This window comes from Salmo salar, chromosome ssa16 (assembly GCF_905237065.1).
Source record: "Salmo salar chromosome ssa16, Ssal_v3.1, whole genome shotgun sequence".
NCBI classification, from domain to species: Eukaryota; Metazoa; Chordata; class Actinopteri; order Salmoniformes; family Salmonidae; genus Salmo; species Salmo salar.
Genome location: NC_059457.1, coordinates 15,575,608 through 15,598,864, shown reverse-complemented (window position 1 = coordinate 15,598,864; position 23,257 = coordinate 15,575,608). Strand labels below are relative to the sequence as shown.

Below are 23,257 nucleotides of genomic sequence, written 5' to 3'. Positions count from 1 at the left end.
AACTCTCGAGGTTCCACCAGTACGTAACGATCTAGGTAAATCCGCCTTCAGTTTCAGTGCCCCCCATTTTTGGAAAAGCCTACAGAACTCTTGACTCTCTGGTGCCTCTAGAGCAGTTTAGGACTTTAATGTTAAATTAAGTTAGTGGTAATTGCAACTGTTTGGATTTAATGTAAAAATTGTATCTGTGGTGTTTGAAGCTGTAGTGTTGATTCTGTAAATTATAGTTTATTTTATTTTTATTAATCATTTTTAATTTGGTGTATTGTTGTCCTTAGTCCACCATTGTAAATGGTCTCACTGGGTCCCCCTGAATAAATGTGTTTTAAAAAACGAGCTACAGAAGCCCAGTGTGAGGCATTGGCAGGATAGACTCAACGCTGGCTCCAAAGAAATGTTGCTCTATTCAGGCCACTCAATAAGGTGCTGACCTGTTCAAGCACCAGCATTTTTTCCCCTTTGGCAGTACTTTGGAGTCATGCAGTGAATCCGCAGACATATTTTTACTGTATTGAACATCCTGACCCCACAATACCAATATCTCAGCTGGATATATACGCCCTCACCGCTCTACTGCACTTAGCAATATTCTCTCCCAAGATTGATCAGCTCTCCTTGGAGACTCACCACGAGTCCGTCCCAAATGGCACCTCACTCCCTATAAAGTGCACAACGTTTGACGAACGTGCCGTTGTCTGACACACCCCATGTCTTTGTTCTTATTCATACAAAATGAGGCACAACAACATACCACATTGACATCCAATAATGTAGCTCCTTGCAACGTTCACCTTTCAGTAACTATAGAGGATAACACCCTGTCTGTTGTGTGTGTGTGTGTGTGTGTGTGTGTGTGTGTGTGTGTGTGTGTGTGTGTGTGTGTGCTCTTAAGTTATACAAGAGGCTGTCACTGTGTGAAAAGGTAGAGATAAGTTATTACTTTGTATATTAGGACATGGCTACAGCCTCATATTTGTCCATGGTTGTTGGCAATGGAAAATCAGATAACTAGTAACCGACAACCTTTTCCCTTTCGCTGAGACAGAGCCAGGGATAGGCCTGTCAGAATGATTGCTAAGCTTCGCTTCGACCTTGGCTTGTCGTGTATTTCCATTTTACAGCAGCCGTGATAATGCTGATACTGTAATTAAAACGAATACAGCGTGTCAGAGAGTTTTCCTCTGATAATAGGTCTGTAAGATTAGTGTGTGTCCACATACTGCAAGTGGGTGTGTGTGTTTCAATGCTTACACACATGTCCCCGCTTTTGCCCATACACATGTTTTGTGTGTGTATTTTATTTTACTAGGCAAGTCAGTTAAGAACAAATTCTTATTTACAATGACAGTGGGGTAACTGCTTTTTTCAGGGGAAGAACAACAGATTTTTACCTTGTCAGCTCGGGGATTCGATCCAGCAACCTTCCAGTTACTGCTCCAATGCTCTAACCACTAGGCTACCTGCCGCCACAAAAGTGTGTCTGCACCGGTGTGTGTGTTTCACCACCCCAGTCCTGCTAGCTAGCTCAGTCCTGCTGCCGATAAACAATAGTGCTCAGTCCTGCTGCCGATAAAGAATAGTGCTCAGTCCTGCTAGCTAGCTCAGTCCTGCTGCCGATAAACAATAGTGCTCAGTCCTGCTAGCTAGCTCAGTCCTGCTGCCGATAAAGAATAGTGCTCAGTCCTGCTAGCTAGCTCAGTCCTGCTGCCGATAAACAATAGTGCTCAGTCCTGCTAGTTAGCTCAGTCCTGCTGCCGATAAACAATAGTGCTCAGTCCTGCTAGTTAGCTCAGTCCTGCTGCCGATAAACAATAGTGCTCAGTCCTGCTAGTTAGCTCAGTCCTGCTGCCGATAAACAATTGTGCTCAGTCCTGCTGCCGATAAACAATAGTGCTCAGTCCTGCTGCCGATAAACAATAGTGCTCAGTCCTGCTAGCTAGCTCAGTCCTGCTGCCGATAAACAATAGTGCTCAGTCCTGCTAGTTATCTCAGTCCTGCTGCCGATAAACAATAGTGCTCGGTCGTGCTGCCGATAAACAATAGTGCTCAGTCCTGCTAGCTAGCTCAGTCCTGCTGCCGATAAACAATAGTGCTCATTCCTGCTAGCTAGCTCAGTCCTGCTGCCGATAATCAATAGTGCTCAGTCCTGCTAGCTAGCTCAGTCCTGCTGCCGATAAACAATAGTGCTCAGTCCTGCTAGTTAGCTCAGTCCTGCTGCCGATAAACAATAGTGCTCAGTCCTGCTACCGATAAACAATAGTGCTCAGTCCTGCTAGCTAGCTCAGTCCTGCTGTCGATAAACAATAGTGCTCAGTCCTGCTAGCTAGCTCAGTCCTGCTAGCTAACTCAGTCCTGCTGCCGATAAACAATAGTGCTCAGTCCTGCTAGCTAACTCAGTCCTGCTGCCAATAAACAATAGTGCTCAGTCCTGCTAGCTAACTCAGTCCTGCTGCCGATAAACAATAAATCTCAGTCCTGCTGCCGATAAACAATAGTGCTCAGTCCTGCTGTCGATAAACAATAGTGCTCAGTCCTGCTAGCTAACTCAGTCCTGCTGTCGATAAACAATAGAGCTCAGTCCTGCTAGCTAGCTCAGTCCTGCTGCCTATAACTAGATTCTGTAATGAGGGACATGTAAATAAAGTATTTTCAGAGACTAGAGGAAGTCTTATGGGAACTGAATGAAACATCTGTTTCTTGTCTCCACAGACACCCGAGGACCATGAAGGAGAGACAGCGATCAAGTCGAAGGAGGCCCGGAAGTACATCTTCAATTGCCTGGACGATATGGCGCAGGTTCAGAGCACTGTATATACAATACACACACATGCACGCATGCACACACACACACACACACACACACACGCAGTGGAGCCCCTTGCATATGCAGGCGCACAGGGGAAATGAAACCGTCTGTGCTCCGAACAAAACCCTTCTTCATTTCAGATTATTTTCTTTCTTCTTATTTTCTCTAAAACCACCGCTTAATAAATGACAGGCTGACATCGTAGTCGAGCATTTGGTCAACTCAGTCACAGTATTTCCTGTGTGTAGTTTGCTTTCTTATTTAAGCTGGGTGAATGTTGTGGCCATCACCTAACTGGACGCGTCTGTGTTGGACATGTACACAACGAGACAGAGAAGGCTAGAGGAGTTGCAGCGTGGGAAGCAAGACAATAGCTTTTAGCCCTTAGCTAGGTCATATTCATTAGGAAATAGTTTTAAAACATTTCACAAGGAAACATTTTAATGAGGGTAGTCCCTGCCTGTTTCAGTCCGTTTTCTTCTGTTTGGTGCCCAATGAACAAGAGTCTGCTCTCTCCAGCGCGACGTTTACAGAGAGAACACCTGTGGGAACCCATTTGTTTGGTAAAACAAAGAAAGGATGCATTACAGTGTTTACGTAACCAGGAAGTGACTCATACAACTAAACCCTGGTGTAGAAAAGCACTGTCGCCAAACGGCTTATATCTTATGTGATCCTTCTCATAACACGTCTCCTCTCCCCAACTCTCATTCCGATTGCGGTGGGAAAGTTGACACAGACCTATGACATTTTGCAGATGATGATACGATAGTGTCTCTGCCCATATTTTGTTCTCTCTGTCACCCGCCCAAACATACTAGTTTTAACACCACGCATACTGTAGCGTACATACCGGTAATGATGGAAACCGTGATACATTTCCCAGGCATCTAAAACGTCTTGTTCCTTGAGGGGAGGATAAAAAGCTGTCAAGGTACATGACAGATTAAGTCAGGTAAAATATGACTTGAGGTCTGCGATCTGATTGCAGTTTGCTCCGTACACCGCACGCACGCACACACACACACACACACACACACACACACACACACACACACACACACACACACACACACACAAATCATCTGGCACGTTAAGCCCTTGGGGTCGTCCACCTCATGCGGACCTACAATTGTTCACTTCAGTGATGTCCCGTCTGGACTATTAGAGTTGACCCAGTGCCCAGCCAGAGTGCTCCAGGTCTGGCATAGTGTGCAGGCCCAGCGGAAGTGGTGCTCGGTGAAGTTAGTGCCTCTGCCTGGGTTAGTTTAGGAGGCTATACCTCCAAGCTGCTCCTACTCCCAGACACACAACACTGGTCTAATGAAATGAACATGCCAGGACCCCATCCAACACACACACAAACACAGCACAAGAGGTTGTGGTAGCACCTTAATTGGGGAGAATGGGCTCGTGGGTAATGACTGGAGCGGAATCAGTGGAATGGTATCAAATACATCAAACACATGGTTTCCATGGTTTCCAGGTGTTTGATGCCATTCCATTCGCTCCGTTCTGGCCATTATTATGAGCCGTCCTCTAAGCACCCTCCACTGACGCACAGGTAGGCAGGCACACACACACACACACACACACACACACACACACACACACACACACACACACACACACACACACACACACACACACACACACACACACACACACACACAGGTTACTAAAAGAAACAGAAAGTAAAAAGAGGAGCCCAGTCCTAATTGGGAGAAGAGCTTAGACCGAGTCAGAATCTAGGGCCAGATAAATAAGTTAGCAGTGTGGACATCTGTCTTCATTTGTATAATGGATCATATCTGAAGGTACAGAAGGACTGGAGAGAGAGACTTGGGTTGATTACTGGGACGTCTGCCAATGGTTACATTCTTGTTGCTTCCACACCGTCTTGGGAAATGTGGGGAGAGCTTAAAGTTCTGGAGGACCTATCTCCATTTGATCTCTAGTTAGCACTAGCTAAACTGGATGCAGCCTGAATGGAGAACTAGATAGACGGAGGCCAAGACTATGTGGCTATGTTTTCACCACACACAACTCTGCGACCCAGCATGACTTTACAATAACAGTTGCTGACAGCGAAGCAATGGCCGAAAGACAAGCTCCTTGCATTCAGTTTCACTACTACTAACTACTCTCCCTTTCCTCTAAATAATATTACTGACCTCAACTCAGATGGGATGCTGTTAGTTGTCCAACATTAAACCTGATATTCTAAACTAGGGTTGTTCTGTACACATCATAGTCTTGCATGGTTAACTCCACCTCTCCTCAGGCACAGGCAGCCGGATGTGTCCCAGTGCTGCTCGGACATCTGCTGTCGTGTCCTCATGTTCTCCAGTGCCATGTCATGTCACAGCTACTCAGCATAGAAATAGAAGCACTAGATTCTAGATGATATTTGTATAATAACATCTGCTGTCGTGTCCTCGTGTTTTGGAGTGCCATGTCATAGGTCCTCAGGAGTTACTAGATACTATTTCTATGATATAATGTCTCTGAGGCCAGAAATATCCATTGACATGCGTATACAGACACTGCACTCGTCATGTAAACTACACTGAACAGAGATAGAAACGTAACATACAACAATTTCAAAGATTTTACTGAGTTACAGTTCATATAAGGAAATCAGTCAATTGAAATAAATTCATTAGGCCCTAATGTCACGTCCTGACCAGTAAAAGGGGTTGTTTGTTATTGTAGAGTGGTCAGGGCGTGGCAGAGGGTGTTTGTTTTGTGTGTTTCGGGGTTTTTGGTGTATGTTTTATATTGTCTATTTCTATGTGTTTATCTGGGTTTTCTATTTCTATGTTGGGGTTTTTTGGAACAACCTCCAATTAGAGACAGCTGGTTGTCGTTGCCTCTAATTGGAGGCCATATTTAAGTGGGTTAATTTTCTCGTGTTTGTGGGTGGTTGTTTCCGTGTATAGTCTGAGCACCTTACAGGACTGTTTTCGTCGTTTGTTTTGTGTAAGTGTTTTGTTTTTCCTTCAATAAAAGAAGATGATTCATATACCCGCTGCGTTTTGGTCCACTACCTACAATGACGTGTGTGACAGAACCACCCACCAAAGTAGGACCAAGCAGCGGAGGAAGGAGCAGCAGGAAAGTTATTTGGAGTCGTGGACATGGGAGGAGGTATTAGATGGGAAAGGACCATGGCACCAGGCTGGGGAGTACAAGCGCCCAAAGGAGGAGCTGGAGGCAGCAAAGGCTGAGTGACGGAGGTACGAGGCACTATATCCTCCATTTCAGGAGGTGAGGAGGCAGCCCCCACATTTTTTGGGGGGGGCACACGGGGAGTTGGAGTAAGTCAGGCAATAGGCCTGAACCAACTCCTCGTGCTTATTATGGGGAGCGTTTGGCGGTGAGAGCACCGTGCTATGCGGAAGTGCGCATGGTCTCGCCCATCCGCATGCACAGTCCGGTACGAGCGATACCAGCCCCCCGCAAGTGCCGTGCTAGAGTGGGCATCCAGCCAGGGAGAAGTATGCCTGCTCAATACATCTGGCCACCAGTGCGTCTCCTAGGCCCAGGCTACCCTGCGCCTGCTCTACGCACGTCAGCCATCATGCCTCAGCACAGCCCAGTTCGTCCTGTGCCAGCACTCCGCCCGTGCTGGGCTACAGTAACAATCCAGCTAGGACGGGTTGTGCAGGCTGTGCGCTCCAGACCTCCAGTGCGTAGTCAAGGCCCAGTGTATCCAGTTCCTGCTCCTCGCACAAGCCCTGTGGTGCGTATCACTGTTCTGGCACCTCCAAAGCCAGCCCACGCACCAGGCCTTTAGTGCGCCTGCCCAGTCCAGTACGTCCTGTTCCTGCTCTTCGCACTAGCCCTGTGGTGCGTGTCACTAGTCTGGCGCCTCCAAAGCCAGCCCCACGGATCAGGCCTTCAGTGCGCAGTCCCCGTCCAGAGCTTCCGGCGACAGTTCCCTGTCCAGAGCTTCCGGCGACAGTTCCCTGTCCAGAGCTTCCGGCGACAGTTCCCCGTCAAGCTTCCGCGACAGTTCCCGTCCAGAGCTTCCGGCGACAGTTCCCCGTCCAGTGCTTCCGGCGACGTCCCACAGTCCGGAGCCTGCAGAGACGGCCCACAGTCCGGAGCCTGCAGAGACGGCCCACAGTCCGGAGCCGGCCGAGACGCTCCTCATCCCTGAGTCTCCAGAGACGCTCCTCATCCCTGAGTCTCCAGAGACGCTCCTCATCCCTGAGTCTCCAGAGACGCTCCTCATCCCTGAGTCTCCAGAGACGCTCCTCAGCCCGAGGTCTCCAGCGACGCACCTTAGCCCAGAGCCTTTAGCAGTGGTCTACAGCCATGAGCCTTCAAGGGGGGTGGGACGGTTAGGATGGGGACTAAAGCCGGAGCCTGAGCCACCTCCGTAGTTGGAGGATTGGGGTGGGGGGGTGTAGCACGGGAGCCATCGGTGACGGTAGCCACCCTCCCTTCCCTCCCTTTAGTTTTGGGTTATTTTTTGTGTTTTTTTTTGTTTCGGTGCATCCGGGGTCTGCACATTTGGGGGGCGGGGGGGGGGGTACTGTCACGTCCTGACCAGTAAAAGGGGTTGTTTGTTATTGTAGAGTGGTCAGGGCCTGGCAGAGGGTGTTTGTTTTGGGGTTTTTGGTGTATGTTCTATATTGTCTATTTCTATGTGTTTATCTGGGTTTTCTATTTCTATGTTGGGGTTTTGGAACGACTTCCAATTAGAGGCAGCTGGTTGTCGTTTCCTCTAATTGGAGGCCATATGTGGGTTAATTTTCTCTTGTGTTTGTGGGTGATTGTTTCCGTGTATAGTCTGAGCACCTTAGAGGACTGTTTTCGTCGTTTGTTTTGTGTAAGTGTTTTGTTTTGTTTTTCCTTCAATAAAAGATGATGATTCATATACCCGCTGTGTTTTGGTCCACTACCTACAACGACGCGTGTGACACGTAATCTATGGATTTCACATGACTGGGAATGCAGATATGCATCTGTTCGTCACAGATACCTTAAAAAATAGGTAGGGGCGTGGATCAGAAAACTAGAATCTGGTGTGACCAGCATTTGCAACGTGACACATCTCCTTCACATAGAGTTGATCAGGCTGTTGATTGTGGCTTATGGAATGTTGTCCCACTCCTCTTCAATGGCTGTGTGAAGTTGCTGGATATTGTCGGGAACTGGAGCGCACTGTTGTACACGTCGATCCAGAGCATCCTAAACATGCTCAATGGGTGACATGTCTGGTGAGTATGCAGCCATGGAAGAACTGGGACATTTTCAGCTTCCAGGAATTGTGTACAGATCCTTGTGACATCGGGCTCTGCATTATCATGCTGAAACATGAGGTGATGGCGGCAGATGAGTGGCACGACAATGGGCCTCAGGATCTCGTCACGGCATCTCTGTGCATTTAAATTGCCATCGATAAAATGCAATTGTGTTTGTTGTCCATAGCTTGTGCCTGACCATACCATAACCCCACCTCCACCAGTAATGTTGCACTCTGTTCATAACGTTGACATCAGAAAACCCCTCGCCCACACGACGCCATACACGCTGTCTGCCATCTGACCGGTACAACTGAAACTGGGATTCGATGACCACTTCTCCAGTGTGTCAGTGGTCATCGAAGGTGAGGATTTGCCCACTGAAGTCTGTTATGACGCTGACCTGTAGTCAGGTCAAGATCCTGGTGAGAACGACGAGCACACAGATGAGCTTCCCTGAGGCGGTTTCTGACAGTTTGTGCAGAAATTCTTCGGTTGTGCAAACCTACAATTTCATCAACTGTCCGGGTGGCTGGTCTCAGACGATCCTGCAAGTTGAAGACGCCGGATGTGGAGGTCCTGGGCTGGCGTGGTTACACGTGGTCTGCTGTTGTGAGGCCTGTTGGACATACTGACATATTCTCGAAAAAAATGACGTTGGAGGCTTATAGAGAAATAACATTTTAATTATTTGGCTACAACTCTGTTGGACATTCCTGCAGTCAGCATGCCAATTGCACGCTCCCTCAAAATGTGAGACATCTGTGGCATTGTGTTGTGTGACAAAACTACACATTTTAGAGTGGCCTTTTATTGTCCCAAGCATAAGGTGCACCTGTGTAATGATCGTTCTTCATATGCCACACCTGTCAGGTGGATGGATATATTGGCAAAAGAGAAAGGCTCACTAACTGGGATGTAAACAAATGTGTGCACAATATTTGAGATAAATCATTTTCGTGCATATGGAAAATGTTATTTCAGCTCATGAAACATGGGACCAACACTTTACATGTTGCGTTTATATTTTTGTTCAGTGTATAATAGGACTATGCTCAATTTCAGAACTTTTTGTGTTGTGGGCAGGATAAAGAGAAGTGATGATTATACTAAAAGTATTCTACTGCTTTGCTGCTCTTTGACTTTATGATCTAGCATACTCATAGAGGTCTTGCTCTGTCTCGGCATTCAATCAATTCACTACAATAGAATGCATGCTGTTCTCCGTAACATTAACATATATACTGTACATTTCTGCTGTGCTACAATGCTTGTATGGAGTTAGATTGCCTCCGTACACATACATAGGCGAGGCGACACATTCGCAATCCGACTGAGTGCGTTTCCCAAAGTAATTTTTCCCTCTCGCAGAGGACAGAGTGATTATTTTCCCCACCTCATTCCAGAGATTATTCCTTTATCACGGCGAGTGGAGATGTGCGAGGCAGGGAGGGGTTAGGGACGGAGCCTGAATAACTTGCGTAGGAACAAGAACTCAATCATATTGTTTGGCGTTGACTGGCAGTACATCAGATAGCCCCTGAAGCAGGGCTATAGGTAAGCTGTATCTTTATGAAAAACGGGCCCGCTATCTCAGCATAGCAATCGCAATAAACAAGCACGCTTGTCCCTGTCTGTGTCCCTGTCCCCCCAACTCAGACATGCCACTGAAGGCTGTGGGCTGCTCCAGAGCGGCTCTACCTCCCCCTCCTCATCTACCTCTGCCCCAGCCTCCACCTCCCCCTCTGTCTCAGCTTCTACTTCCCCCTCCTCCTTTCCCCCTCTGCCTCAGCCTCTACCTCCCCCTCCTCCTTTCCCCCTCTGCCTCAGGCCTCCTCCCCCCCTCTCCTCTACCTCCCCCTCCTCCTCTACCTCTGCCCCAGCCTCTACCTCCCCCTCTGACTCTACCTCTACCTCCCCCTCTGCCTCAGCCTCTACCTCCTCCTTTCCCCCCTCTGCCTCAGGCTCTACCTCCTCCTCCTCTGCCTCATCCTCTACCTCCCCCTCTACCTCCCCCTCTGCCCCAGCCTCTACCTCCCCCTCTGCCTCAGCCTATCTCCTCCTCTACCTCCCCTCAGCCTCTACCTCCCCTCCTCCTTTCCCCCTCTGCCTCAGGCTCTACCTCCCCCTCCTCCTCTACCTCTGCCCCAGCCTCTACCTCCCCCTCTGCCTCATCCTCTACCTCCCCCTCTACCTCCCCTCTGCCTCAGCCTCTACCTCCCCCTCTACCTCTGCCTCAACCTCTACCTCCCCCTCTACCTCCCCCTCTGCCTCAGCCTCTACCTCCCCCTCTGCCTCAGCCTCTACCTCCCCCTCTGCCTCAGCCTCTACCTCCCCCTCCTCCTCTACCTCCCCCTCTGCCTCAGCCTCTACCTCCCCCCTCTGCCTCAGCCTCTACCTCCCCCTCTGCCTCAGCCTCTACCTCCCCCTCCTCCTCTACCTCCCCCTCTGCCCCAGCCTCCCCCTCTGCCTCAGCCTCTACCTCCCCCTCCTCCTTTCCCCCTCTGCCTCAGGCTCTACCTCCCCCTCCTCCTCTACCTCCCCCTCTGCCTCAGCCTCTACCTCCCCCCTCTGCCTCAGCCTCTACCTCCCCCTCTGCCTCAGCCTCTACCTCCCCCTCTGCCTCAGCCTCTACCTCCCCCTCCTCCTCTACCTCCCCTCTGCCCCAGCCTCCACCTCCCCCTCTGCCTCAGCCTCTACCTCCCCCTCCTCCTTTCCCCCTCTGCCTCAGGCTCTACCTCCCCCCTCCTCCTCTACCTCCCGCTCTGCATCAGCCTCTACCTCCCCCTCCTCCTTTCCCCCTCTGCCCCAGCCTCTACCTCCCCCTCTGACTCTACCTCTACCTCCCCCTCTGCCTCAGCCTCTACCTCCCCCTCCTCCTCTACCTCCCCCTCTGCCTCAGCCTCTACCTCCCCCCTCCTCCTTTCCCCCCTCTGCCTCAGGCTCTACCTCCTCCTCTACCTCTGCCTCATCCTCTACCTCCCCCTCTACCTCCCCCTCTGCCCCAGCCTCTACCTCCCCCTCTGCCTCAGCCTCTATCTCCTCCTCTACCTCCCCCCCTCAGCCTCTACCTCCCCCTCCTCCTCTACCTCTGCCCCAGCCTCTACCTCCCCCTCTGCCTCATCCTCTACCTCCCCTCTACCTCCCCCTCTGCCTCAGCCTCTACCTCCCCCTCCTCCTCTCCCCCTCTGCCTCAGCCTCTACCTCTGCCTCAGTCTCTACCTCCCCCTCTGCCTCAACCTCTACCTCCCCCTCTACCTCCCCCTCTGCCTCAGCCTCTACCTCCCCCTCCTCCTCTCCCCCTCTGCCTCAGGCTTTACCTCCCCCTCTACCTCCCCCTCTGCCTCAACCTCTACCTCCCCCTCCTCCTCTCCCCCTCTGCCTCAGCCTTTACCTCCCCCTCAGCCTCTACCTGGCTCTACCTCCCCCTCTACCTCCCCCTTACCCTCTTTTAATAAGCAAACGGCAACACATATCGGGTTAATTCTTCGTTTATTTTTCTTCTCAGCAGTAGATAAAAATCTCAGCGACGGCGCCAGTGGAGTTTTGAAGCGGCTCCGCTCTTTTCTATGAATACCAGTGTAAATGTTTGTAATGTCAGTAAGGTGCAAGGGTATCACTATGCGCTGTGACACTGATGTTGACACCCTAACTGATGAAGCCTTCATGTGTGTTTATAAATAGTTCTATCCATGGGAAAGGCAGCAGTGTTTTTCCTGTCGTTCGCAGCAAAAGTACAGGCTGCCTCTGAAATGGCACAGTATTCCCATTGGGCTCTAGTCAAAAGTAGCGCACTATATACAGAATAGGGTGCCGAAAGTAATGTACTAAATACAGAATAGGGTGCCGAAAGTAATGCACTATATACAGAATAGGGTGCCATTTCAGACACAGCCTCAATAAACACTTTAAGGTCAGGGGAAATCTGAGATTGCTACATCCATTTTTTGACTTTTAAATGTATGATATATACCCATTGATTCTTGAAGACTATAACTTATAAGCTTAGTTAAACTTATGAGCTTAGTTAAATTATCTTACCCCATCTTACCCAAATATGAGCTTGTTTTACTCCTTTGTTTATCTACAAAGTGATTGTAAACAAACACTCTATAGCCTCAAAATATGGTTTAAAAATGTAATTTTGATGGTCAGTCCTTGCATCCATAACTCTGTCTATGAATTTAAGAGTGGTTACATTTCTCCAGCCCCATCCTTCAGCTATTTACCATATCAGTGTTTGGGTCAGGCTTTGTTATTGTTTGAACTGCAGATTGCCCCTTTAAGGTCTGAAAATGTCCCTCTGAAATGCTAATCGCTAATGCTTATTCTGTATGTTGTCTGTCTGCAGGTGAATATGACGACAGATCTGGAGGGTAGTGACATGCTCGCGGAGAAGGCAGACAGGAGAGAGTTCATCGACTTGTTGACCAAGATGCTGACAATCGACGCGGACAAAAGGATCACCCCCATTGAGACCCTCAATCATCCCTTCGTAACCATGACCCACCTCCTCCCCCACAGCACACAGTGCGTCTATTCTAGAGATTCCACCCTGTATCTCATGGAGATAGTTAGATAGCGAAAAGATAACTGGGCAAAAAGTAGCCTAGTAACTGAACTGAATGATAATGGGACAGGCTCATACTCACCTCTCTCTCTCTCTCTCTCTCTCTCCCTCTTTCCCTCCCCCTCTCTCACTCCAGTGTCAAGTCCTGCTTCCAGAACATGGACATCTGTAAGCGTCGTGTGGGCATGTACGACACGGTCAACCAGAGCAAGACCCCTTTCATCACCCACGTGGCCCCCAGCACCTCTACCAACCTCACCATGACCTTCAACAACCAGCTCAACACTGTGCACAGCCAGGTACCTACCATACACAGTGTGGATGATTTTACTTCACATACTCCTCACAATTCATACAACTTCAGCTACTGTCGGTGGTGACCAGCACTATCCATAACCAGGACATGTAGCAAGCTAATGCAGTAATGAAGCGTATGCACTACTACCCGTGTGCAATACACGCTGCAAACAATGTGTCATTAGGACGTCCCCGGGATGTAACGAAATGGTCTGTTAAAGTCGTCAGGACATTGTGTCATGGTCCCCTGGGGGGTTTCGTCTAGTTCCCGGCTGGTCCCGGGGACGTCCCAGAGGACATTCTTTGAGACGTTCTGTCGTGGTCCCCTGGAAGTTTTATCTAGTTCCCGGTTTGTCCCGAGGTGTTTTTTTCTCTCGATGTTCTTTGGGACATTCTGTCATGGTCCCCTGGAGGTTTTGTCTAGTCCCCAGTTTGTCCCTGCAACATTGACTTCATCAAAACATTAGGAAATGTAGCTGGCGAAATTCTTTCTACGATAAACATTAGAAATTTGATGGCCATGCATTATTTTAGCAAAAAAGACCTTGTAAGCTAATTTAATTATGTGTGGCTGCTAGCCAAATAGCGTTACACTTTTCTGATTAAAATGAAGCTATTTTTGACAAATGTTTTGCACTGATTTATTTTGAGTGAAGGAAAACTATAGTTTTACGCCGCTGGTCACTACTGAAGCAAAAAAGAACACTGTTGACTTTCAATAAAAAACGCAGGTGGAATGCTCCTGAGAACGTCCTAATAAGGTCCTTACATGGTCCTCAGTGACGTCCTGGGAACTTACAGGGAAGTAGACAAAGGTCCCCCAGAGAACGTTCCCTTGGGACTATCACACAATGTTCTTAGAACGTTCTCGGAACACCAGAGGGATAACATTGCGCTGAAACCCTTAAGGGACCTAATGGGAACGTCACCTAATATCCTCAGGACGTCCTGTTTGCCGGGCAACCGCTAGATGTCTTGGTTAGTGTGTTTTTTCAGGCTAACACTTTACACAGCACAGTACGCACAATCAGCCCATATCTCTTTATTTGAAAGCAATGCATTGACCATTTGCAAGAAAACACTCCCTATAGTAGAATGCTAAATGAGCATATTAAGGCCAAGACTGCCAAGCTAGGTGTCTGTCTGTGCCTCAGGCTCATTGGGGACTGTCACAAACTGCTGAAGAGATACATGACAAACTTACACTTCCTGCTTGGCTTGCAGTTTAGCGCTTTTCAGGCCTTCAAAATCCCACCAGCGGGCTTCCTCCTCTTCCTCCTCTCCTCCTCCTGTTTCTCTTCATTTTGCCTTTGGAGCTTCAGCACGTAGGGCTTTGTGGGGTGTATGTGACTCTAAACTGCTGACTTTTTGCTTCTGCTGGAATCATGAAATGGCTGCATACTTACATTTTTCAGTTTGTGCTGAATTAGATTTGCAGCTCTCGTTTTTTTCTGGCAAACAGTGTTCTTTATCACTAAACATATTGACAGGCGCAGAACCCACTCTGTGTAGAACGAGGTAAAACCTAGGCTGCGCTGTAACAAATAGCTTAACGCTCATTTTTCTACTTCGCCATCAGAGCAACTTGGTTCTGTGTGGTATGAGCAGCGCTAAGTAAGTGATTTATTTAGCCGGAGAACATTGAAATGTCTTTGAGGTTTTTATTTGCAGGCTCTCTCTGTGTTGTGTATGATGAATGCCACACTTGCATATTGATTAACTCCTCTCCCCCGGTGCTCATCGAGCTTGCTAAGATGTGCAAAATGAAAAATGAACATGCCGTCTCTGAATTTTCAACCACTCAGGCTTAATGAAAAGACGCTAATTAATCTGGGTGTTGTCGAACAAATAGTGTTTGAGTTAAGACCTGAGCGAACTGGGTGTCTTTAAAAGCATTTGTTCCTATCAAAGCTATCTTTAAGCCTTACTTAGGCCTCATTGATGATCTCCCCATGTCCAAGGTCATATTGATTAGGCACCAAACAGAAGAAAACAGACTAAAACAGGGAGGGACTACCTGAACTTGTCTATTAAGAACCCTCGCTTTCGTTGTCCGTTGCAAACCGTTTTGTTACGGTATGCCCTAATGAATACGACCCAGGTTTACAGCAGTTCACGCAATTAGCAAGTGCCTGACGTCTTTGAAATATGTCTGCTCAAGGATAGAGATGTGGAGTCAAGATAGTGAAGCCGAGAGACAAAATGTCAGTTTGCCCAGCAACTACTCTGCTCATTATTAGACTTTGGCAACATTTGCATTTTAAGAGCATTGCATAAGCCTCGATTCTGTCACTTAGGAATCCAGTTGGCTCTTTCAATGTTGACCCTTCACAGAGATAATTGCGTGTCTTGAGTACTGGGTCCAGGATTATTTGGGTCCGTTGAGACATATTGTTGTCTAGCCAGAGGGAGGACAAAGACACTGGGAGGAGAAAGGATTTGTCTTTTTGTCTCGTCTCTATATCACAGTCTCCTCTAACCTGGGTTTTATTCATTAGGCTCACTGTAGCAAAATGCAGCAAAACGTTTTACAACGGAAAACAAAAACAAGTGTTTCTTATTGGACCAGCTCTTTGTTTCAGTCCAGTTTCATCTGTTTGGTGCCTTATGAATACAACCCAGATCAGAGTGTTTCTGTGTGGTTCCTATAGTGCTTCATTAAAGCCTCTGAGTGTGTATGTACATGTATGTGGATATTTAGTTGTGTACACAATACATTGAGAGAATCTCCATTGACATGCATACTTGTGGCAGCTCTAACAGTATGTGTGTATGTACATGTACAGTATAGACAGATAATCCTCTGTGGCTCAATGTACTGTTTATGTACAGTAATTACAGCACTGTCAAATAATAGGTTGGTGATGGAAGTGATTTGTCACATTGATTCTCTCTTTCTCTGGGTTCTCACTCTTCACTGAAATGCAGCATGTACAGTACATTAAAGCTGTCGGAACACAGTCTGAGAAATATCCCACTGATATTTATAATATTCGGAGAGATATTACAATGCCCTAATTTTGCCCTCTGTTTGAATGCATTACCAATGTACCATTAAGACATCTAACGCATAATAAATAAATTACAGATATTTTATGTTGCGATGAGTTATGATAGTATCCCCCCGCAACCCACCAACCTTCAGAACCTTTTGAGCTTACCACCACCACCCAGCCTTTCCTCATGGCTTTTTGTTTCGCTCCCATTGTTCCTTTAGGCCACCAACCTAGCTCCCTCCACCACCAGTGCCACCCTTTCCCTTGCCAACCCCGAAGTCTCCATACTAAACTACCCATCTGCACTCTACCAGCCGTCCGCGGCCTCCGTGGCTGCCGTGGCCCAAAGGAGCATGCCCCTGCAGCCCGGGGCCCCTCAGCTCTGTCCTGCCCGGCCTGACCCCTTCCAGCAGGCCCTCATCGTCTGTCCACCAGGCTTCCAAGGTAAGAGATTAAGCCAACACAGTGTATGCTGTGTAAAAAGGCCACAGATCTAGGATCAGCTTTCTCTATCCCAGAGCTTAACCTTAAGCATTGGTCCTGTATCAGTGGTTAGGTGTCTGTAACGATGGATTGTTTGCCGCCTTCTTGGAACAGGTTAACTTTGAAAAAGCATCAGAAAGATAAAAGATTGCAACAGGATTACCTGTATACATAAATGCTAAATGAGTGAATTAAAATAGCCTCTATAAGCCTCTCTATAGCCAACAGTGCTTTACTTGGGCAGGAGCTCACTGGAGCTGAGTACCGGCACCTCAAATGTTCTACTGCTGGAGCTCCTATTCGTCTTATGGAATATTACCTCAAAAGTAAATATAAACAGTACCGGCACCCAAAATGAGTACCGGCACCTATTTCAAACACTGCCTGTCAAAGGCTCAGTCAGTTTCAGTAGACTAGATCAGCACTGTCTGGCACCAGGGAGTTTTGTTTTTCTCCTGAAGGGAGAAGGGCTTATCAAGCTGTGAGCAGGCACTGCACACCACTGGCAGTGTAGACCTTTTGTTCTGTGACTTCCACTGACCCCCCAAGGCAACGGCAGTCTTCATGTTTAAGAGATATGCTGTGATACATTTATGAGCTAATTAGTCATATAAAAATGCATTTATCTATGATTGATGCTTTTGAACCATCGCTCTGGTCTAACCTCTGTTTGTGAGGTTAAGACTGAAAGAAACATTCTTCAGATAAGAATTTCCATTTCCTGTTTGCTCCACTCAACCAAGGGTTATATAGATATAATATATGTTGCCATTACTAACTTAATGTTTTCAAGCTGAATCAGTAATTGAGTACAGTATCACTATAAACTAAAAAACTGTTTTGAAATGAATATTTTTTCTTTAACAATTTTGCCGTCATTGTTTCTTCCAGGGAGCAAGCCTTTTTGTGTGACACGTAGAGTATTGTTGTTGTTGTTGATCTCATCTATGTTGTTGTGTGTGTCCTCAGGGCTGCAGGCTTCCCCGTCCAAGCACACAGGCTACTCAGTGCGGATGGAGAACGCCGTTCCTATAGTGACGCAGGCCCCTGGCGCTCAGCCGCTGCAGATCCAGCCAGGCCTGTTGACACAGGTAGGGAGTAGTGACGCGGCCCGTCGTCGTGGAGATCAGGGGGCCCACATATAGTCTCTTAATTGCATCTCTGAACTCATAATGATAGCTCATCTTTGTTTCCCTGGGGTGCACAATACACTGAACCTATTCTATTTACTGGGAGACATGAGTGTCTCCCTAAACACACATATGGCTAAAAGGGTCTTTTGTATGCTTTTGTTGATGAAAGCTACTTTGGAAATGTCAGGCCGTACCTCTGTATCCTTTACCTACATCAGTGTAACAGGCTAGCCTTTGATCAAGGCAGGGAGTCAGTCTGTGTGTTCTTGTGATCCTTTTGCCCCTGCTGGTAGCTGCTTTGCCTGAGTGAGTTAAACCCTGTTTCTAGTGTCCTCCCACCCTCCCTTTCTCCTGGAGGAAGAGGCTGCCATGGTTTGATGAACAAGAGGGAGAATTTGTTTGTTCGCGTTCAGAGTTCTCACTAAAAGCCTTAGCAGTGGAGCTGTAGTAGGTTTACCAGCTAATGTACAGTCGTTTGAAGGAACATGCATACCCATGCATTATTCCTACAATAGACTATAAAGTAGTAAAGTGGAGCAGTAGGCCACCTCCCCCTCTGGTTTCTGGAAATTTCCATAAGCGCTTTAAAGTCCTAGGAGTGAGAAGGGTTCCCTTATCTCTTGTTAATCATGCAGTAGCCAACTAGCGAGGGTCTCTGTGCTGTGTAGAAGACTAATCTGTCAGATTCCAAATGATGATTAGCTTTAGGGCTGCTTCCAAGTCAGGCGCTCTGGAATTATAGGCCTCAGAAGAGAGGGACAGATTAGGAAACGCTTGAGGGTTTTGAGGGGTTCGCTCAACTCCAAAAGGCTACAAAGGTCACCCTATACCCTATAGCATTAACTTAATTTATAGCATTCATTCTGAAAGACTGCCTCAAAAGAAGCTTTCATAAAATATTTCACAGTATATTCAATTCTACAGTACAAAGCATGCCGTTTATACAGACCAGTAGCACATCCAATACGTGGAAGTACTGGATCTAAATCCCTCATTCCCTTTGCTCTGGGAGGTCTCTAGTGGGTGTGGGTGGGTTTAGCCTTCAGGCCTTTCTGCAGCCGCAGCCCCCCTCGGCCCAGGTTGGGCTCAATCTCCCTGGGTGTCTGTAGAGCAGAGCTGAGGCTGGGTGGTGGAGCTGTGGAGGAGGGCCCCAGGCAGGCAGCCAGGCAGGACCTTTATCTGGATCAGGAATGCAGAAAATTTGGAAACAATTGGGGAGTGAGAGCCAGGGCTTTCAGGGCCCTAAGGTGACAAAGGTTTTTTTTCCTCGGGGAGAGGAGGTTGTTGTTGGGAGGCGGGGAACTTGCTAGCACCGCTGCTGCTGGGGCGATGGGCCTGGGAAGAAAAGGGCCTCTTAACCGGGTTAGGGGCAGACAGGCCGATTACACAACACAGACGCCCGGCGAGAGAGGAATGCATACTGCCAGGAATGGAGTGAGCAGGATGGATGAAGAGATAGAGGGGTGGAGAGAAGGCGATGGAAGTATTAGTGGTTCTTAATGGGTTCTGGCATGTTGATAAAAGGACTTGAGATGTGAATTTAACCATGTGATATGTAAAGGGAGTCTGCGAGTGGCTTAGGTTGTCTTCTATTGGACGGGTTTTCATGCTTTTCCATTGGCTGTGCCTGTGTCCTTTATCCATCCACAGCCCGGTCATGTTTTGTTGACCTAAAGATGCCTCCCTCCCCCTTCACCCATGGACTGTTTTTGTTTGAAGTTAATCATCTCTCCCTACTTACCTCAGACAAAACAATTCCACTCCCACAAGCTAGCGGTCATACGCTGTTCAACCTTACAATCATTCTTTAACAGGAGAGTATAACAGTTACATTGTGCCAAGAAATGCGGACGACACCAGAAGAATAGACCTGGAGATGTATGCTTTGCACTCTGTATGAGCCCAGCCCAGATGTAGGCCTAAGTATTGAGTGCTTTGTGCTCTGTGCTGTGCTGTGTGCTGCAACATGTACCGATGCTGCCGAGGTAAATAGAATGTGCAAATGCTAATAAAGGAACAATTCATTAGAACCCCACATTAAAGTGCTAATCAATAGAGCTGCATTAAACTATTAGGGCTGCAGACACACTCACACACACACACATACTCGACTCGTGGCTTATTATGCCTGGAAACTCTCTGCGTGTTGCACCAGTAATACAAAGCAGGTCCTTTCACAGCAACAATGTGAATTGAATTAAAAGCGGAACTGATTCGGATAATGCCAAACACTTCAGCACACACACAGGGACCAGGAGGGGAGAGGCAACACAACTTTATCAAACATCCAAAGTCCTATCTATGCTCTGTTGATGTGTGCTGTGGCCAGAGAATTCAACTGGCTTTGTTTAAATAGCCAGACACTGGCCAGTTGTTCTGCTTGTATCTGCAAACCTTTTGGCTGTTTTGTGTTTTTACAGGGATTCCTTATCTTTTGTTACACTTTAGCGCATTCAATTATTCTCTCTTGTTTTCCCTGTTGCTTTAATCTCTGGAATTAAAACAATGGGAGATAAAACAACACATTTTTTAGGATGTGTTCTTCCTACCTAAGACTGATTATAAACTGAGTGTTTAAACTTGGTGGACAAAACTGCTCTAATTACATTGTTAACCAGGTTATAATAGCAATAAGGCACCTCGGGGGTTTGTGATATATGGCCAATATACCACAGCTAAGGGCTGTGTCCAGGCACTCCAAGTTGTGGCGTGCCTAAGTACAGCCCTTAGCCGTGGTATATTGGCCATATACCACACCCCCTCTGGCCTTATTGCTTAAGTATACCTCACATGGTTGAAGCGCAGGGTTAATTAGAGATACGATAGAATGGAAATGGTGTTCTATTTCATTCTGTGGCTGTCCAGAATTCTTCTTATTCTCTTCCTTCCTCTCTCCCCTGTCTCCCCCCGTCTCTCCCCCTAGCAGGCCTGGCCCAGTGGCACCCAGCAGATACTCCTACCCCCGGCCTGGCAGCAGCTTACCCACACCTCGGTCCAGCACGCCACCGTCATCCCAGACTCCATGATGGCCTCACAGCCCCTGGCTAACTGGAGGTAAAGAGGCCTCCTCTTTATGTTGCACACTGTAAATTGGATACTTTTTGGCAATCCAGTGTCTTATAAGCACATGTGGGCTGGGCATCTGAAAAGATGCAAGACACTACCATAACAAATCAATCGATCGAATCCTACAGGACCAGAATAGTCATGAAAGATTAGACTTGGTCTCCCATACTAACAGTATAAGCCTGGCATATCTGTAAGTGAAGGTAGAGCAGTTTCATTGTAGCCTGCAATCCAATTTTCTATCCTCCATTTCACCATGATGAGACAGAGCTTATCGCTTTTGGATTCCAGGCTAGTTTCATTGACCAACTGTGTATAAAAGCCTGGTAGACAGCAACGGTTCGGATGTATACAAAGTGCAGAGAGGATCAGCACAGCAGTGTCCTGATTGACAGAGGAGCATGGCCTTGTGACAGGCACTCAGAGGGCTGCCATGAATCACAGTCTAGAAGTGAACAGCGAGGCTTTTATAAGGGCACATTTACCTCAGGGAGATGAGATGTATGCACATAAAAGGACATCATCCCAGGCACGGCGTGTCACATGGATCACATGTTAGATGGATGGTGCCTGCAGGAAGATAAGCAGGATGCAGGTATATGAGTGTGTTTGCGTGTGTAATTTAGCAGCGCCGTCTAAGGACAGGGTGGTGGCCAGACACGTCTCTCTCTAGCCCCCCCCTTTCTCTCTCTCTCTCTCTCTCTCTCTCTCTCTCTTTCCCTCTCTCACCGCCCACAGCTCCATTGTCCTCACAAAGATGATTGTGAAAGTGTCACACTTCTCTGCAGAGCTATCCCTCTACAGCTTCTGGTGTCAGCTCCCCATGCCCTCCCCTCTCTTCCGCTCTCTTTTCTCCCCTCTGTCTCATGCGGTGACTGCTGCCACCCACAGGCTCCTCTGGGAAATGAAGCAGTATGTGCTGTTATAGATATGTGCTTAGAGATTAAAATCGGGCAAGTTCACCATGACAGTGTTTAAACTTAAACACATACACATAAAATACAGGTTCCGAGTAGTGATGACACATATGTTGTGTTCCAGGAATTCTCACCAGCACAGCGGCCATTACAATCCCATCATGCAACAGCCGGCGCTGCTGACTGGCCACGTCACCCTACCATCCAACCAGAACCAGCCTCTCAATGTGGGCGTGGCCCATGTGATGAGGCAACCGTTGACCAATAACAACAACTCTTCTTCCAAAAAGACCAAGCAGTATCAGATGACTGCCAGGTAAGCACAAGTAGGATCTCCTACACAACTAGGATCTCCTACACAACTAGGATCTCCTACACAACTAGGATCTCCTACAAAACTAGGATCTCCTACACAACTAGGACCTCCTTCACAACTAGGATCTCCTGCACAACTAGGATCTCCTACACAACTAGGACCTCCTACACAACTAGGACCTCCTACACAACTAGGATCTCCTACACAACTAGGACCTCCTACACAACTAGGACCTCCTACACAACTAGGACCTCCTACACAACTAGGACCTCCTACACAACTAGGACCTCCTGCACAACTAGGATCTCCTACACAACTAGGACCTTCTACATAACTAGGACCTCCTACACAACTAGGACCTCCTACACAACTAGGACCTTCTACATAACTAGGATCTCCTACACAACTAGGACCTCTTACACAACTAGGACCTCCTGCACAACTAGGATCTCCTACACAACTAGGACCTCCTACACAACTAGGACCTCCTGCACAACTAGGACCTCCTGCACAACTAGGACCTCCTGCACAACTAGGACCTCCTACACAACTAGGACCTACTACACAACTCGTTTTCTCAACTAGGATCTCCTACACAACTAGGATCTCCTACACAACTAGGACCTCCTACTACACAACTAGGACCTCCTACACAACTAGGACCTCCTACACAACTAGGACCTCCTACACAACTAGGACCTACTACACAACTCGTTTTCTCAACTAGGATCTCCTACACAACTAGGATCTCCTACACAACTAGGACCTCCTACACAACTAGGACCTCCTACACAAATAGGATCTCCTACACAACTAGGATCTCCTACACAACTAGGATCTCCTACACAACTAGGACCTTCTACATAACTAGGATCTCCTACACAACTAGGACCTTCTACATAACTAGGACCTCCTACACAACTAGGACCTTCTACATAACTAGGATCTCCTACACAACTAGGACCTTCTACACAACTAGGACCTCCTACACAACTAGGACCTCCTACACAACTAGGATCTCCTACACAACTAGGACCTTCTACATAACTAGGACCTCCTACACAACTAGGACCTCCTACACAACTAGGATCTCCTACACAACTAGGACCTTCTACATAACTAGGACCTCCTACACAATTAGGATCTCCTACACAACTAGGACCTTCTACACAACTAGGACCTCCTACACAACTAGGACCTCCTACACAACTAGGACCTTCTACATAACTAGGACCTCCTACACAATTAGGATCTCCTACACAACTAGGACCTTCTACACAACTAGGACCTCCTACACAACTAGGACCTCCTACACAACTAGGACCTCCTACACAATTAGGATCTCCTACACAACTAGGACCTTCTACATAACTAGGATCTCCTACACAACTAGGACCTTCTACATAACTAGGACCTCC

At 47.7% G+C, this 23,257-nt stretch overlaps 1 protein-coding gene across 7 annotated transcripts in view; it reads left to right on the top strand.

Moving 5' to 3' along the window:
* LOC106573173 (homeodomain-interacting protein kinase 2) overlaps positions 1–23,257 on the top strand; it is a 107,626-nt gene that overhangs the window by 75,582 nt on the left and 8,787 nt on the right. For 4 of the 7 annotated variants that reach the window (XM_045697020.1, XM_014147903.2, XM_014147902.2 and 1 more), the window contains exons 5-11: positions 2,710–2,808; positions 12,413–12,591; positions 12,768–12,930; positions 16,146–16,368; positions 17,377–17,498; positions 20,464–20,594; positions 21,648–21,839. In XM_045697020.1, the coding sequence (XP_045552976.1) occupies positions 2,710–2,808; positions 12,413–12,591; positions 12,768–12,930; positions 16,146–16,368; positions 17,377–17,498; positions 20,464–20,594; positions 21,648–21,839 (1,109 nt within the window). The remainder of the gene's footprint in view (positions 1–2,709; positions 2,809–12,412; positions 12,592–12,767; positions 12,931–16,145; positions 16,369–17,376; positions 17,499–20,463; positions 20,595–21,647; positions 21,840–23,257) is intronic. The other 3 variants (XM_014147905.2, XM_014147900.2, XM_014147899.2) reach the window with 2 other exon arrangements.